Genomic DNA, 16,604 nt, shown 5'->3' on the forward strand with positions numbered 1-16,604 from the left:
TTTCTCAGAGCAGTCGTCCCAACTTTGACTGTTCGGTCAGGACGTGAGTCGTCTAAGATCAGGTCCGCATGCTCCCCAGCCGGCTGAGGGCGGAACTCATCCGGCCGCTCCTCTGCCAATGATTGCTATTTTCTTGCTTTTCTTGCGGACTCTGTCTGGGACGCCTTTCTCTTTTTGTCGCCTGTTTCTTGAACAGGCGTACTCTCCTTGACATTGTCAAGGCCTGTTTTTTCTCCACTTGACCCAGTGGCCATAACAGTGGGCTTGACATCCGAGAGATAGCACTCTCGGGCCATCCTCTGATCTCCCCTCAGGGAGCCGACTGTTCCATTATCCCTTTCAAACTTAAGCAGCATAAGTGACGGGATTATAACAGCCTTGGAATTATTCAGGGTTGGTCGACCCAGAATCATGTTGTAGGCCGAGAGTTCCTCTACTACTAGGAACCGGACTACCATGTGTCGTCCTTCCCCTTTTTCGCCCAGGCGAATGGGTAGATCTACTCGTCCCAGTGGATGGACGACTCCTCCCCCAAACCCTATTAAAGGGTGGGAGGCCGGATGTATGCAGTCCGTCTGATATTTCAGTTTTGACAGACATTTGCTGCTGATGAGATCTGAGGAGCTCCCGGTATCTATGAGGATTCGGCCAACTCTCTGGTTGGCCACTTTACATTCAATAACGAGAGGGTCGTCATGCGGCCCCCTTATTCCTCCTAGATCCTCCTCAGTGATGACAATCTCAGGAAATGTATATTTGGACGGCCGTTCTTGGTGAACGGAGTTTACATCTAACCGCCTTATATTATCTTTGTTGCCCCTAATAGTGGGGCCGCCTCCTGAGAAGCCGCCTGCAATGGTGTAGACGACTGCATCATCTGTATCGGAACTGTCGGCCTGTTGATTCTTTTTGGCCGACTGCTTTTTTGAGGAAGTGTTCCCCGTAGATTTCTTGATATAAGTGTCAAGATCACCTTGATCAGCCAAGCGGTCTAGGTACCGCATGAGACTGATGCAGTCATTGGTGTGATGACCAACGTCATCATGATAAGCACAGATTTTGTCTTGGTTCCGGTTGCTCGCAGAACCCTTCATGGGGAGCGGCTTCTCAATTGAGAACCGTCCCTTTATTTCTTTTAGGATAAACTGGTTATCCTTGTTAAACACATACTTTGGGGAGTATGGTTTGAATGCTTTTTTCTTTTTCTGGGCCGGCTGTTTAGAGGAGTCAGCCGCCCATACCTCTTTTCTTTTCTCATCTTTGTTGGACGACTGTTTCTGTCGGCCCTCTCTTTTGTCGAACCTCTTCCCGTCCGACTGTTTTATCGTACACAGATCAGTCGCCTGTATATAGGCTTCTGCTTCAATCAAGGCCTCTTGAAGAGTCGCCACCCTTTTTCGAACTAAATCAAATTTGAAGGTAGACCCATCTTTGAGACCTCTAAAAAAGTCAGTATAAGCTACCTCATCCGGTAACCCTTGAATCTGTATTCTCATCAGGTTGAACCGCCTGATGTAAGAACGAAGCCCCTCCTTCTCGCCCTGCTGAATTGTTCCCAAATCAAGGGTCGTTTTCTTCGCAGGGATGTTCATAGCGAAGTTGGAGGCAAATAAGTAAGCAAGCGTCCTGAAGCTGTTTACACAACCAGTCGGCAGGTTGCCGAACCATTGCTGTGCAATTCCCTTGAGAGTCGCTGGGAAACACTTGCACCAAGTGGGATCATCCAACCCTTGAAGGTACATCAGGTTGGTGAATGCCATCAGATGGTCTTCTGGGTTAGTAGTGCCGTCATAGGCGCCTACTAGTACATTTTTCACTTTGGCCGGCTGAGCGGCTTCAGTAATTTCCTTGGAGAAGGCCGACGGCTGTTCACCAAGTCTAAGCAACCGTAGCTGCCAGTCCATAGGTTGGACGTTTTTTGCTGCAGGTCCACCAAATGGGGGTGGCTGCATAAAATACTGTTGTTGCGGCACAAATGGTAAGTTTGGTACCGCCTGGGCACTATGAAAGCCGGACTGACGGGAGGTGCCGCCTGACTGACTCTCATGGTACGACTGAGTATGCCTCATCGAGGCATTTCGCAAACTGTCCTGAAAATTTGAAGTAGAAGCCGACTCTGATAATCGGTCACTCTTCTTCTGCTCTAGCAGGTGCCGAGCATCTGTGAACGTTTGTTTAGACCCGTCCGCCTGAATATGACGAACCGGCTTCCTATTTCCCGTAGGATAACGGAGTTTTGTGAAATCAAGAGCAGGTGGCTCCCGCTTCTTGGATTTAGGATGGGGAGTCGCCTCTCGCCCTTGAACTGGCTTCCTCTTCAGTGAAGTGGAATGTTTCTTGGCCGACTGCTCTTTGACTGAAGCAGGCGGTTTTTTGTTGATCAACTCTTGAATCTCTCCCTTGAAGTCCCTCATGAAGGTCATGAGTTCGTTCCTTGTGATGGGAGCAGACCCATCAGTCGGCTGTTGCCGAGCAAGCGGTGCGCCTGCTGGCTCGCTTCCTGTTTGAAGATGCTCCCGTTCCCTCATTTCGGTATGACGGGTACGTCGGGCCCTTAGGGTCCCGTCTGGAGCTGTATGAGTTTCAACTTCAAATTCACTTTCGGTATCATGGTCCGACTGAACTTGAGGGTCGTCTAGGGGACGCCTCTCTTCTGGAGTCGGTACAGACTTGGATGCCATCTCTGAAGTACTCTCCCCACAGACGGCGCCAAATGTTTCGGGGTTTTCTGATGTCCTGCGGGAGAGTTACAATTCCGAGACTGGAACCGGACGCCTGTACCTGCAAAATAACGGAGACTCCTGAGAGCTCCGCCTCCAACGGTCAAGTTAGTACCTGATTAAGGAGTAATTAATACGGAAATTAAAGTAATAAGATCTCTCTAGGTGAGAGTGCTTAGTGTTGGTAATCTGCGTCGTTAGCGAGATTAGCCGGTTGTCGATGTTCCGTAATAACTCTGTTCTTCTCTGCTTGAGTTCTTTTGATTTGTTCAATTACCTAACTAATGAGGATTAATTAAGTATTTATAGCCTTGAGAAGCGTGCAACTCTCTAGGTTTAAAGTAAACCTAGGGCTGATCGGGCCTCTAAACTGGATTGGGCCTTGATGGCCGGTTTTCCCATTTGGCATGGGTGGACACGTGGCGTGTCTTAATTGGTCCGTAGAGGACGTATCTGTGACTGACACGTGGCAGGCTCCCGTTGGCCTTCGTGAAGGACACGTGGCGGAACCTGGTTGGTCCACTTGTCTAACGGTGATTGGTGGATAAAAATCCCCTAATCACTCAGTGTCTAATGCAGCAGTGTCCTTAAAATCCATATTCAAGTCCATCAAATTACATCTATCTAAGTCAACATCAATATCAACATGTTTATCCCAGTAATGAAACCTTATCACAACATCACCCATTCTGCAAAATAAGGTAAATAATGCACACACTTACAACATGCAAATTAATTCCAATTCAATTATCCAACAATCAATCAAACATGATCATGGCATTTCATTCAATTTAATTCCATATTCTAAACCAATAATTGAACAAACATAAGCCCCCACCTAATATACATGAAAGAATCCTAAAATCGCACAAATATACATCATTAAAATCATGAATTAAACCTAAAATCGCATATAAAAACAGAACATCAAACAAGTGCACCAAATCATGGATAAATGAACAGTAGTAGTGCTAAAGTACCTGAATTATGCAAGATTTCCCTCTAATGGCTTTGTAGACCAACAAAATTAGCAAATTTTCCCTTGCAAACCCTTCGTGAATTCAACAGAGAGCAGAGGAGAAAGAGATGAAATTTGAAAGTGAGTTTGGTTTATGTCAAATCGACATAAATGGAAGGGGAAAGGGTTTTGATCGTTGGAGGGAAGGGTTTAAAAGGGGGTAAATTAGTCTTTTTCTTTTGTTTTTTTACAAAATTATATTTTAACCTAAATTTACTAACTTATTAACGTCTGATTAACAGACTTAATCACGTGAGTTAGTAAGTCATAAACTTGGGTGTATCATTAGGAAGTCAAAAAAAAAAAATGTGGCACCGCTGGGAAAAGTCAAAACCTGAAGTGTATTAATGAGAATTTCTCAAAAAAAAATGTGTATTAAAATTTACGGAGTAATTTTTCCATTTAGGTATATTTTTAATGCGTAAAACGAGGAAGTACAAAACTTAACTGAAAATATATGACCGTTGATACTACTGCTTATATAGATCCGACGGTTGACATAAATTATAAATTTAAGCGTGTCATTAATTTTCTCGTACGTATTTATTTAATTTCCTTTTAGAGCTTTTCACTTTTACGCTGAACCCTTTCTCTCCCTTTCTCTCTCCTCCATTGAAGCGCGAACTCTTAATGCTCCATTGAAGCAGCTTCGGAGCTTCCTCTCCTCCATTGAAGCAGCTTCTGAGGTAACTTATTTATCAATTTTAATTTATCGAATATCAATTTCACAATCTAGGGTTTATCGTTGATTTAATTGCTAGTATAGTCAATTTAGGGATCTTTTATGCTGGAATATTGAAATTTTGGTTGTAATTACTCAATTTATGAAAGATTTTACGATTCGGTTTGTTGCTAGAGTCTTGTTATGTGCAATTTACGTTAATAATGTGAAGCGAGATGGAATTAATGTTATTCATGGAGCCTAATTTGGCAATTCAGTCAAATTTGATTGCTAATGTGTTAAAGGGTGTTTTTTATAACCCTGTATTATATGATGGAAGTATGATAATGGACCTTTTTTTCCCGGACCCAGTGCGGCTGCCCGGCTCCGGGTATGGGTCTTAAGAGTTTAAGAATTAAGGTTACTGTGTGAGATTGTGTCCAAATTGAATTGGGGTTGTGCATTGTTTGGTTGTGTCTTGATTTCAGGAGTCCTGTGTTTCCATATTTGACCTGTGTTAGTGGCAAGGAAAAGCTTGAATTTATAGCCTTATGTTTATTTTGTAGCATGAAATTATATTGTTAGCATGTATGTTTATTACTTATGGAGGTGCATTGGGACGAAGCTTATTTTGTTTCAATTATTGCAATAAATGTTTCCAAGAGACTGCTTTTGCTTGCGAACTCTGGTTCAGCTTGATTTGTTTCTAAATTAGTCTTTGGATTAATAGCATGATCATGTGATGTCTTGAATTGAAGGGTTAGGTCCAGTAATTTAAAAGGATCTGTACATTTTTATTAGATATTTATTGATCCTGCTTTTGACTGTAGATAATTCTAGAGAAAGGAAGGTAGGGGGTTAGTTATTTCTCCTTCTCCGAGATTGAAATTCAAGGGACATGGGAATTTAATGAAATGTTTCCTTTAACTATTTTATTCTTTAAGTGATTTTTTCCATTTCACACTTCTATTTTGAGAACCAGAAACATGTATTCAATGTCTTTTCTCTCGAATCTGAATTGGTGTGTTTTGGGAGTGTCTGATTAATATGTTGGACTTCAATATTTACAGAGTTTGCTCTTTACTTGTCTAATTTTTAGGGAAATGCTTAACCCATTGTAGCTAATGCATGTTTATGAATATTTTAATTGGGAAATATAATAAATTCGTGTTCTTTGCTCCCTATGTTTGTCTTTGCTACTTGCTGGATCAATATGCAGGCTGTTTTATCATAGTTCTTTCTTTCTAATTAGAATCTCTCCTGATTTAAATTCTTGGATTTAGGTTTAGTTCTTGTGTGGTATCGCCTTAACACAGTTTTCCATTCTTGTAGTAAAGAGGAGGAAGGAAAGGAAAAAGAAAGAAGGAATGACTATTGAAGGATATCAAACAGATCCATTATTCAATGGATGGGTATTAGTTGGAGTTGAGAACTTGAAGTCTAGAGCATGAGATTGGAAGATCAATTCCCTACTCTAGGTACAATGCCTCATAGTTTTGCTTCATATGATATATGAATTATGAATTTATGATTGATTTGATAGGATGAAGCCATAAAGTAATTTTTAGTTTGTTTTGGTATCTATAGTCTAGACTCAAGAGATTTGAAAGCACCAACAGGAACAATAAAATGATAAGACGATACTCTTGTTTCTCAAATATCTTGTTCTGATAGGGTTGTTTGGAGAAGAGCAGAAGGGGGGGTGGGGGAGGTAGTTGGTCACCGAGGGAAAGGAGATGTTGCCACTTATGATTGGAATTCAGTAGGCATGCCTGTATCGGCCTTGTTCTTCTAACATTTAAAAAAAAAAAAAAATCCTTCTATGTTTGTGTGCTCGGATTAGGGTTTCAACTTTTTAATTCATAGGTAAGATAAGCAAGTCTTGACAAGGGTAAATAAGTTCAGCGTAGAAATGTTAAGGTAAGGAGTTTCATTTTATAAAATGAATTCTTAGGCCTTGTTTAGTCACCTTATTACATAGTATTTATTTTAGACTTTGTTAGAAAAGATAAGAATAAAAAACTTATGTTTACAAAATAGTACTCCCTCTATCCCACAATAATTAACACATTCAAATTTTGCACCCATGTCTAGGAATGTCAGTAGGGCGGGTCAAGTAGGAGACCCGGGATGGGTCTTGGTTTGGTGGGTGGTAGGGTGGGGATGGGGATAAAAATCATACCCTCCATGGGTGCTGGTCGGGGGTGGATTTTACATTGAACCCGCCCCATCCCCATCTCGCTCCACTTGCCCCACTTTATATCCGCCTCATCCCCACGTCTATATATTTTTAAATGCAAAATTATATATTTTTATACTATTTTTTTTTTGAATTTTTTAAAAAAATGTAAAATAAAATAGTAAATATAATAATTTGTAATACACTAATCTTTTAACTAAAAAAGTGTGTAATACGGAGTATTAACATTTTTTTTTAAGTAATCTATATCCATTATATTGGATGGTTTTGGAATTGTATCCTACGAGGTGGTGATGGGGATGAATTTTGAACCCGCCGCAGGGATGAGGATGAAAATTTTTGGTGGGGATGGGAAGGCTAACACCCGCCCCGCCCCATTGACATCCCTACCCATGTCAATGAATTATTTTGACCTTATTTTTCAAATATTTATTTATATATAATCGAAAATAATTGAAAAATACAAAATAATTGAAGATTTTTGGGCTATAATTCATTTTCTACTTGCAAACACGAAAACAATAGAAATGGGATTGACCCGAATAAAATGCGTTAAAAACTTGTTGAATAATGTAATTTAGGCTAGCTGGTTCATTTGGGACAAGGTTTAGAAGATTTAGTAAAGTGCTTCATACGCTATTTGAATTTTTTCTTTCGGCAAATTTTGCTTGTAAACTTTAGACTAAATTTCTCATAAGTTGGAATAATGTTTTTAAATTGAAATAGGTTCGAAGGTTCATACACACAGTTGAACAAGGTTCACACCATTTGACTTAATTCACGGGAAAAATAATTTGCTTATGAACCTCGACTTTGCGACCACTACTATGTGTAACCTTCAAACCTATTTAAATTAAGTAACATTGTTCAAACTTATGAGAATTTTAGATTCTAATTTCTTGAAAAAAAATAATTCAAATGGTACGGGGAGCACTTTACTAATACTTTAGCGTGTTCCAAATGAACCAGCCATCCTTCAAACTGCATTATTCGACAAGTCTTTGATCCGGGTCAATCTCGCACTAGATTTCTATTGGTTTCGTGTTTGCGGTGAGAACTTGAATGTTTGAGGACGTTTTGGTTTCGACCAACTTTTGCCTAGTTATTATTATCCAAAATTTTTAGCTTATACTCCCACTGATTATTTTTAAGTGCGATGTTTCCTTAAGTTGGACTATTTTTTGTAAGTACATCACTTAGAAAAAATATATTCCACAAAAATTTTAATTATATCTCTCCACTCACTTGTCCTCACTCTTACGGTTTTTTTTTTCCTACATCTCATCCCTTTACTTTTGGATAAACTATTCACTCACTTTCATTATTCTATAGTTTTTAATTTCCCAATTACCCCACTTATATACAAGTACTTAATGTTTTTATAAATTCAACTTAAAGTCTTAAGTTTCGTGTCGGTGAAACTCTAACACTTAAATAAATGAAGGAGTGCTAAAAACATTGCACTATCCTTACACGTACTTTGACTATATATTTTTTTTTACCAATTTATAAATACGTATGTTATTATGTATTATATATATTTTTTATTATTCAATATATATATTTTAGTTGTATCAACCTTAAATTACTCATTAATATGTAGTTAAGGTTGTGCATTGACACGTAAGTCAGTCGGTTGCTAATATTATGAAATGGAGAAAATATTTCGTAATTCTAAGATCACTTTTAAGAGTCATGGTAAGCGTGTGACCCATATCGATTTCTCTTTCCACCCTTCCACAAACTAGTCTTGTGATAGCAAGGCAGTTTTATTAAAAAATTATACTCCCTCCATTCTATAATTTCGTGCCTACTTTTTAAAAAAACACGGTAATTAAGGAAAATGTTGGAAGTAGGGAAATATTCTATTGAAAAGATAAAAAATAGAGAATATTGTATGGGAATAATAAAAAGTAAAGAATATTGTATGAAAAAAAATAATAAGTAATGACTTTTTAGGTAAATGTGTGTCTTGTATGGGAAAGATAATAAGTACAGTAAGTAATAATTATGTGCTAACTTTAGAAACAGTCTCAACATTTTGGGACAACCAAAAAGGAATACAGACACGAAATAATGGGACGAGGGAGTATATTTTTAATTTTGTGCACTAGAGTCACTTTTGCATAAGCCAGTCACCAATTTTGTTGTCAAAAAGTCAAATGTCTTAAAACCGCTTTTATTCTTTTAAATTTGGATCACTTTATTGTTGGTTGTCTACCAAAATACGAAGTATAAATTTGTCACTTTATTCTTTTACCCTAACATGGTGCACAAACATACAAGTTGCACGAAATTATCATTTTTTTAAAAAAATTTATTTAAATTGTTTTTTTTTTTTTTTTTTTTTTTTTTTTTTTTTTTTTTTTTTTGGAACTTATGATTTTATATAAGTGTGAATCATGTGATGTAACATTGATGACATGTTGCTTCTACCTTTCCGCAACTGTTATTGTGGTCACGCCTTCTACCATTCCCTCGCTCTTTTGCCCAATTCTCGTGTTTGGATTCATTGGAGGTTACAAGAGGTTTACAATGAGCTGTCAATTGATTATCTTTAAGATGTTTCAGTGTATATATCCTAACTTGTCCAGCCATTTATGCTATACCGATATTACCAAATCGTCCATTTTGAGTAATGTTGCCTCTTAATTTGATAGTTTCAATTTTTACATGATTTCTCTCTCTCTCTTTCCTTTAAAAAAAAAAAACTCTCTTTTTCATCATTTGTCGCATAGAAACATTATTTTTCTTGCAAATTTCGTGATTTACAATTTTGATTGCTGTAAGGTACATTGTACATATCCTGCAAAACATAGGAGCATATTTCTTGCTTTTTTAAAAAAAGATATTAGCTAATCATAATAATCGCGACGCTTCAGCTTCTTTGGAGTGTCTATAAGAGCCTCGTTTCCTCCGCTATTGCTACCCTGTCAAGAACTTCCATTTTTTAGTGCCTTCTCTGGGGTTGTTTGGTTACTGTAATTTTTCTAAATTGGCAGTGGATCTCTTTTAGAGTTTCAGGTACACTTTGCTTGTTTTGATTATTTTTTCACCTTCCCCCCCCCCCCCCTTTGCTTTTTATTCCTGCCTCGCTGAATATGCATATGTAATCTCTGTTTTTTTGGTTTCCTTTCACTTTTGCTAGATATGCATATGTAAAATTCTTCTTGTCCTTCCATCCTGTGTAATCTGTTTGTTTTTTCATACTTGTTGCTACCCCCACACCCCCTCTCTGCTTTTGGTTTGAGCATAAATACACCGTTAACAGATTTAAAAACGTCAAATTACATTAATCGGAAAATCTCTTTTTCTTGAGAAGAATTGGATCTGTTTGTGTACCAAAAAGGTGTGCTATTGTTCTTGAATTTTCATATATATATTTTTAATTTTTATATATTCTGAACCAATGACTGAGATTTGCAGGAGCATGTTGGCTTGGTTTTAATGGTTCATTGGTCTTTTGGCTTGGAACTTTGTGGGTACCACTTGAGTTTATTACTCTTTGTTTATCAAAATTATGCAAGGGTTCCCTTTTCTTTGTGATTTTTAGGGGTGTGCATTCGGTTTTTGATTTTCAAGTCCAATCCGATCCAATCGGAATTAAAATTTTGGTTATTTGGATCCGATCCAAAGATCCAAATTAAAATACGTTGTAAATTTTTAGAGCCTAATGCGATTATAAAAATTCAAGTTTTGAAAACATAGTTGTACATAATTAATACAAGTATTGAAAACATAGTTTTAGATTATTATAAACATTCTTTGTTTTAAAATCAGTGTTTCATATTTGGTTTTTTGGATCCAAACTTGGTCAATTTGACCCGATCCGAATTTTCAAAAAAAAAAAAAAAAATTCAGTCTGATCCGATTAAGTTCGGATCCGATCCAAATTAGTAATTTTGTTTAGATTGGATTGGATTTTGGTTTCTATCCGAATATTGGACACCCCTAGCGACTCCTATGCTTCTTATTTGTGTTTTGACCAAATGTTTCTAATAGGATGAACTGTTACGCCTGTATATTAGCAGAGAGATGGATTCATCAGTTGGATCCTAAATTCTTTAAGTTCCCGATGCATGATGATCATTTGTTTATCTGCTAATTGAGTTTGCTGGAAAATTTTCTTGGTTGTGCTTCATGTCTTTTCGCTACTTGTCTTTCTGTGATGGTCATCTGAAATATATTATATGAAGATTAAGAGGGGAGGTAAAAATGGGAGGAAAAAAAAATTTCAGGGTGCCTTATATATTTTATTTTAATACCGATGCTTTGAAATTAACTTAGCATTGCAAGCCTAGACCTCAGAGTGGCTGGTTACGATACAGAAGAAAAGACTATGTTAGTCTTTGCCCAATACAATTTTATTTATTTACAAAACCTTCCCTGTTTATACTTCTCTCTTTGCATCATCCTCTCCAGTACAAAACCTTCCCTATTTACTTCATATTTTGCATGATTACTTAAGTACGTAGTACTTGCACAGTGCAGTGCCTTACTAATTATAAAGTGCCTTGGGCTGGGTGGGTTGATATATAAATTGTCTCCTCGCTTACTCAGGAATGGCTTGCCCTGATAAATAGTACAAGTCACATAGGAATGAGGATGCCACATCTGCATATCTTTCTGTTTATGGGAGGATTTATGCATATTGAATTTTCATTTGTTCCTGTTGCTATTGTTTAAGTTCAAGGCTTCATTTTCCTTTTTTGCTTTTAGGTATTAGTCATTCCTCTAGTGTGCAAAACACTCCGGTGAAGAAGGGAATTACATGTTATGCTTCTAGAGGCCTAGAACTTCGAAAAGAATATTTGAAACCTGGTTTAAAGAGAGCTATTGAAGACCTTCTTTGGCAAAGAATAGAAGCTAAGATCCTCTTTGAAAAGAAGTATGATTGAGCAGCAGCTGAAAGCATGCACAAAAAATGTGAAAAATCCAGAGAGCAGGAAGACTGCTTCCTCTTCCTATAACTCTGCTTCTAGGAAGCAAAGTAGGAAGGGAGAAAATCCTACTCGATTCATGCCGAAAACAGAGCAATCTTTTGAATTTGGGTGTTCTAGTACTTGGATATGTAAAAATTCTGCGTGTAGAGCTATTTTGTCCATAGATGATGCGTTCTGTCGGAGGTGCTCTTGTTGCATTTGTCACCAATTTGATGATAATAAAGATCCTAGCCTTTGGTTGGTTTGCGAAACTGAGTCTGGGCAGGGTGATTCTTGTGGATTATCATGCCACATTGAGTGTGCATTTCAACAAGAAAAACTGGGAGTTGTGAATCTTGGGCAATACATGCATTTGGATGGGAGTTACTGCTGTGCTTCTTGCGGCAAAGTCTCTGGGGTACTTGGGTAGGTACTTTGCTTCATTAAGTGAACTTTTAGCCTCAGATTATACTTTATATTCTTTATATATTTGTAATTATTAAACGGCAGCTAAGAGTACCTTGAGATAAATTAATTATTGTTTGCTGGGCTCAGCTCAATTGATATGCTTGAATTTTACTGTTGGCAGATGTTGGAAAAAGCAATTGGCTATAGCAAAGGATGCTCGACGTGTCGATGTGCTTTGTTATAGAATATTTTTGAGCTACAGGCTCCTTAATGGCACAGCTAAGTTTAAGGACCTCCATGATATTGTTGCAGAAGCTAAGTCAAAGTTGGAGGCAGAAGTGGGTCCCATGAATGGAGACTCCGTCAAAATGGCTAGAGGCATAGTTAGCAGGCTTGCTGTTGCTGTGGATGTACAAAAGCTCTGTTCACATGCAATCGATAAGGCTAATGAACGCCTTTCGAATGTTTCCAATATGAGTCCAAATTACGAAGGTCAGAACCCATAAAACCTTCATTGTTTTCCAATTCCTTGGCCGAGGAATGTCCAAGGTCTATCATAATGAATTATTAACTTTTGTTTTTTTTGGGACATAAACTTGGCAGTGGATTCACTTCCAGCTGCATGCAGGTTCCTTTTTGAAGAAGTTGCTTCTTCTTCACTTGTAATAGTTTTGATTGATATCCCCACACCAATAACTGAGTCCATCAAAGGCTACAAGCTATGGTACTGCAAAAGCAGGCAGGGGACATTTTCGAAGGAGCCTCAATCCATCTTTACAAGGGAGAAAAGAAGGATTTCTGTAACACATCTCGAGCCTTGCACTGAGTACACCTTCAGAATAATTTCCTACACGGAAGCTGGCGATCTAGGTCACTCTGAGGCTAAGTGTTTTACCAAGAGTGTAGAGATACTTAATAACAATAAGAATCCCACCACAGGAGGCTGTAAGAAGGAAAACCCCACTGTTGAGGGGAGCTCCTCAACTGCAAAGGAGCATTCCAACCAAAATTTGGCTCGGTCATCTTCTGGATTTAAGGTGCGGGACCTTGGGAAAGTCTTGCAACTAGCTTGGGCTCAAGAACAGGGCTATCTTGAAGGCTTCTGCAGTGCTGATGTAGAACAATGCTGTCAAGTGACAAGTTGTGAATCTCCTAAAGATCACCAGTCACCTGCACCCGTCTCTCGTGAGCTTGACCTAAATGTTGTTTCAGTTCCTGATTTAAATGAAGACCTTACCCCACCTCTTGAGTCTTCAAGGGATGAAGATAATGGGTGTACACTGGAGCGTGGTACTGGGCCTGACGATGATGCTGCTTCTCATGATGTTGAAAAGAATGGGCTTGGGCTGGCTAGGTCAAATGGTAGTGGGCCAAGTGATGATTCTCAGGCTTGGGCTACCATTCGAAACGGAGATGTGTGTGCTGTTGATTCCTTGACAGACAATCACCGGAAGAGGGCCTCAAGTTCAAATGAAGAGATCCATGATTGTGACAGCACTCTGATAAATGGGTCGCCATTTCGGGCCTCCGGAGGGCCCGGTCCCCTGGATGGTAATTTTGAGTTTTGCATAAAGACGATGCGGTTTTTGGAGTGCCATGGTTACATAAAACCGGAACATAGATTGAAATTATTGACTTGGTTTAGCTTAAGATCTACCGAACAAGACCGTCGGGTTGTTCACACCTATATTCAAACCATAGTAGATGATCCAAAGAGCTTAGCGGGGCAGCTGTTTGACAGCTTTGGAGATGTCATATTTAGCAAGAAGCCCAGGAATAGTTAAACTAGTAAGTTTATGTGCGTCGTTATTCAACTTAAGATGTTTGAAGCTGTTTTTATTCTTTTAAATTCTCGTTACCCTTGCCTTCATTTGGACTTCTGACTGATTTTTTCTCGCTCTTTGCAGGCATTCCTCCTTAAATCTTAATTTTATGGACCGGAGAATATCTTGGATACATTTCAGATGTTTAGGATACAGTTCTTAGGAAGCAGTTTCTGATTTTCCTCCAGAAGCGGATTCCATTTCAGTGGATAATCGATAATTGCATATTTTTAGGAGTTATTTGTTAGATTCTCCTTGACCTCATTTGTAGAAAAATTCACATTGAGACAATTATTGTTGCCTTCTCTCATTGAAGGAAGGATGGTTTAATGGATGCGTTAATTCTTGTTCAATTTACTAATTAATTAGTCTGTTTTCACAAGTATCAGAGGATATTTTTTTTTTTTTTTTCATTTGCTGGGTTTTGTGAGTTTCAGTTTTAGATTGTACCAAAACCCATAATCTTTCTTTCTGCTCTTTGATATTAAAAATTGTTGACAAATATTGCTTGCAACGTAGAATAATCGGTCTTTTCAGCTCACATATTTTGGTCATTAGTTTTATTTAGATGGTAGACATGTAAATAGAACTAAAAGCAGCAAGAATGTGTGGCAGCCAAGGAGCAATTCCTATTTAGAGTATGCCCTATACAATTTTTTAGCTCATTTGGAAGAGATCCAAATGATCAAAGCTCGTGTGGGTGTACCGTGTGGGGTACATCTGACCATCTGCTCGGAAAAAGGTGAAGGCCACCAGTCACCTAGCTCAGTGAGCAGTATCTTTGGCAATAACACTTGCCTCCTTTGCTTGGGCCAGGAGCTAAATTTCTCTGATTCTGTTCATGCTTTCCCACATGCTCCTGTATTGAGTTTTGGTATTCATCCCAGTCATCCATTGTTCGTTAAGCTGGTTCTCATAGCTTGCGAATTGTTGATGTTGTTCATAAATTTCTAAAGGAGAGTGTTATCTATTTAGTCTACGCGCCTATGTTGGAAGCATCATGCTTTGTGCGCGATCAAACAATTAGTGTGACATTATTTGGGATAGCCAATATAACTTAGATGACTAGTAGAATAAGTTAAAGCTTCTTTGGTATCTTTGGTGATTGATGCTTCATGTTTTAACATAAGAAATTACAAACATTTTTCTTTTTATAAATTTGTCATCATACATAATATACGAATTTGAAGTGTAAAAACGGTTTATAATTTGATTGACATTAACACACTTCAATCATTATCAATATAGCATGCTCTTTATATTAAGCTTCTGCATTACATTATTTTTAACCATCATAATTTTTGCATATGATATATTTGTATGATAATCTCGGTATAGCCTTCCGCCTTTGATAAGCAATATAAACTTCTAATCATAGTCTGCAAATAGTTAGACAAAACAGAATTAATCACAAGATAATAACTATGTATATTCCCAAAATTCAATACATATATAAATTGGTTAAGCTGATTGTGTATGTGTATGCTTACGGGTCGTATCGAACACGAACTTTGCCAGCTCTAAGATCAGCAATTGCAATGAAAGCCTCTTGAGAAAGATTAAGATCACCAGCACAACTAGAGCACAAGTCAGTAACTTTTACAGTAACACTGCCTCGTTTGCAAGGGTGAGGAGCTAGATTTGCTCCTCCTATGCAAGTAACCTTGAAATACCTTCCACATGCTCCTCTATTTTTCCAATGACCATTACTTACTCCTGTTATCCATGGTCCATTGTCCTGGCTTCCGTAACATGCCGAGGCTGTTTGTACACATTTCGAACATTATAAAAATATGTTTAAGTTTCACGCTTGCATAACTTTAACTATTAATATTTTTCAGTCAGTCTTGTAATTGTGAACTAATTCGTATTACTTATTGATAAATATATATTTAGAGTTTGAGATGAGTCTAACTCACAAGGCTACGTTTTTTTTGTATAAATTACTAAGGATAGTCTAACATTCAAATTAGACTACGCACGTATGTGAATAGTGTAAAATACTTACGAGTACGGTGATTATGATAAACAGCAAACCCGGTATCAGCATTCGCGACATAGAAGATAAGGCTAATCACAAAGCTCACGAATAAAACTGCCCTCATACTCATTTTCTTTGTTGTGTTTGTTCACTTAATTCTAATGCTTTGCAATTTGTCAATGGTTCATCCTCTATTTATAGGCATATAGCAAAGTTTGTTTCTTTAGCAAGTCAATGCGCACTATATTACGACCCTCAATAAATTGGACACAATTTTCTCACAAATTAATAGTCATTGGAAAATAGTTATGCCATTTTGCCAAACATCTATTGCATAAATGAAATTGTCGGTCTTTTGGGTTCTTAATTTCCATTGACCTTCCTTATTGTAACTGTGTTGTGGAATAAGAAGCACTAGAGTCACCAAAAGCATTTCAATATTTCTACTATGTGAATAGTAAACACATTTAACTTTGTCACATAAATAGTAATTTTGACTTTTGAGAAGTTTTCATTTTTCTCAGAAAAGCGAAAATTTATACGGTGATCATTAATAATGGGGGATTCTGGAGGGTTTCAAGAGAGAAATTTTAAAAGATACTCTCTCTATCCCTATTTGTTTGCTCCATATTTTTATTTGGAATGTCCTTAAATATTGTGTCTTTTTCTAATATAGTAACATGCCCTCACCACTAAACTCACTTGCATACACTTATCAAAGTGAAAAAGATAAATACATCATCATTCACTTGCAATGTTTTATTTCAATCCTTAATAAAACATATTTTGTCTATGGAGCAAACAAATAGGGATAGAGGGAGTAACACTTATTATCTTATGTAAGAAATGAAAGTGCCTAATTTGAAGTTTG

At 37.7% G+C, this 16,604-nt stretch overlaps 2 protein-coding genes across 3 annotated transcripts; one reads left to right on the forward strand and one right to left on the reverse strand.

Annotated features, from left to right (window-relative positions):
* The first annotated feature begins 4,252 nt into the window (after window positions 1-4,252).
* LOC110729067 (VIN3-like protein 1) lies at window positions 4,253-14,293 on the forward strand. 2 transcript variants are annotated; one of them, XM_021908764.1, is made up of 6 exons: window positions 4,253-4,424; window positions 5,732-5,877; window positions 11,319-11,947; window positions 12,111-12,421; window positions 12,533-13,727; window positions 13,837-14,293. In XM_021908764.1, exons 3-5 carry the CDS (start codon window positions 11,490-11,492, stop codon window positions 13,711-13,713), a joined length of 1,950 nt encoding a protein of 649 aa, XP_021764456.1. In that variant the 5' UTR covers window positions 4,253-4,424; window positions 5,732-5,877; window positions 11,319-11,489; the 3' UTR covers window positions 13,714-13,727; window positions 13,837-14,293. The 2 variants fall into 2 exon arrangements, with proteins under 2 accessions (XP_021764456.1, XP_021764455.1); XM_021908763.1 differs by having other exon boundaries at window positions 4,259-4,424; window positions 12,533-13,717.
* A 592-nt stretch (window positions 14,294-14,885) lies between these two features.
* On the reverse strand, window positions 14,886-15,897 carry LOC110729059 (putative EG45-like domain containing protein 1). Its single transcript, XM_021908756.1, has 3 exons — window positions 15,761-15,897; window positions 15,243-15,513; window positions 14,886-15,131 (listed from the first exon to the last, which is right to left on the reverse strand). Exons 1-3 carry the CDS (start codon window positions 15,861-15,863, stop codon window positions 15,125-15,127), a joined length of 381 nt encoding a protein of 126 aa, XP_021764448.1. The 5' UTR covers window positions 15,864-15,897; the 3' UTR covers window positions 14,886-15,124.
* Window positions 15,898-16,604: the final 707 nt, after the last annotated feature.

This window comes from Chenopodium quinoa, unplaced genomic scaffold (assembly GCF_001683475.1).
Source record: "Chenopodium quinoa cultivar QQ74 unplaced genomic scaffold, ASM168347v1, whole genome shotgun sequence".
Taxonomy (NCBI): Eukaryota; Viridiplantae; Streptophyta; class Magnoliopsida; order Caryophyllales; family Amaranthaceae; genus Chenopodium; species Chenopodium quinoa.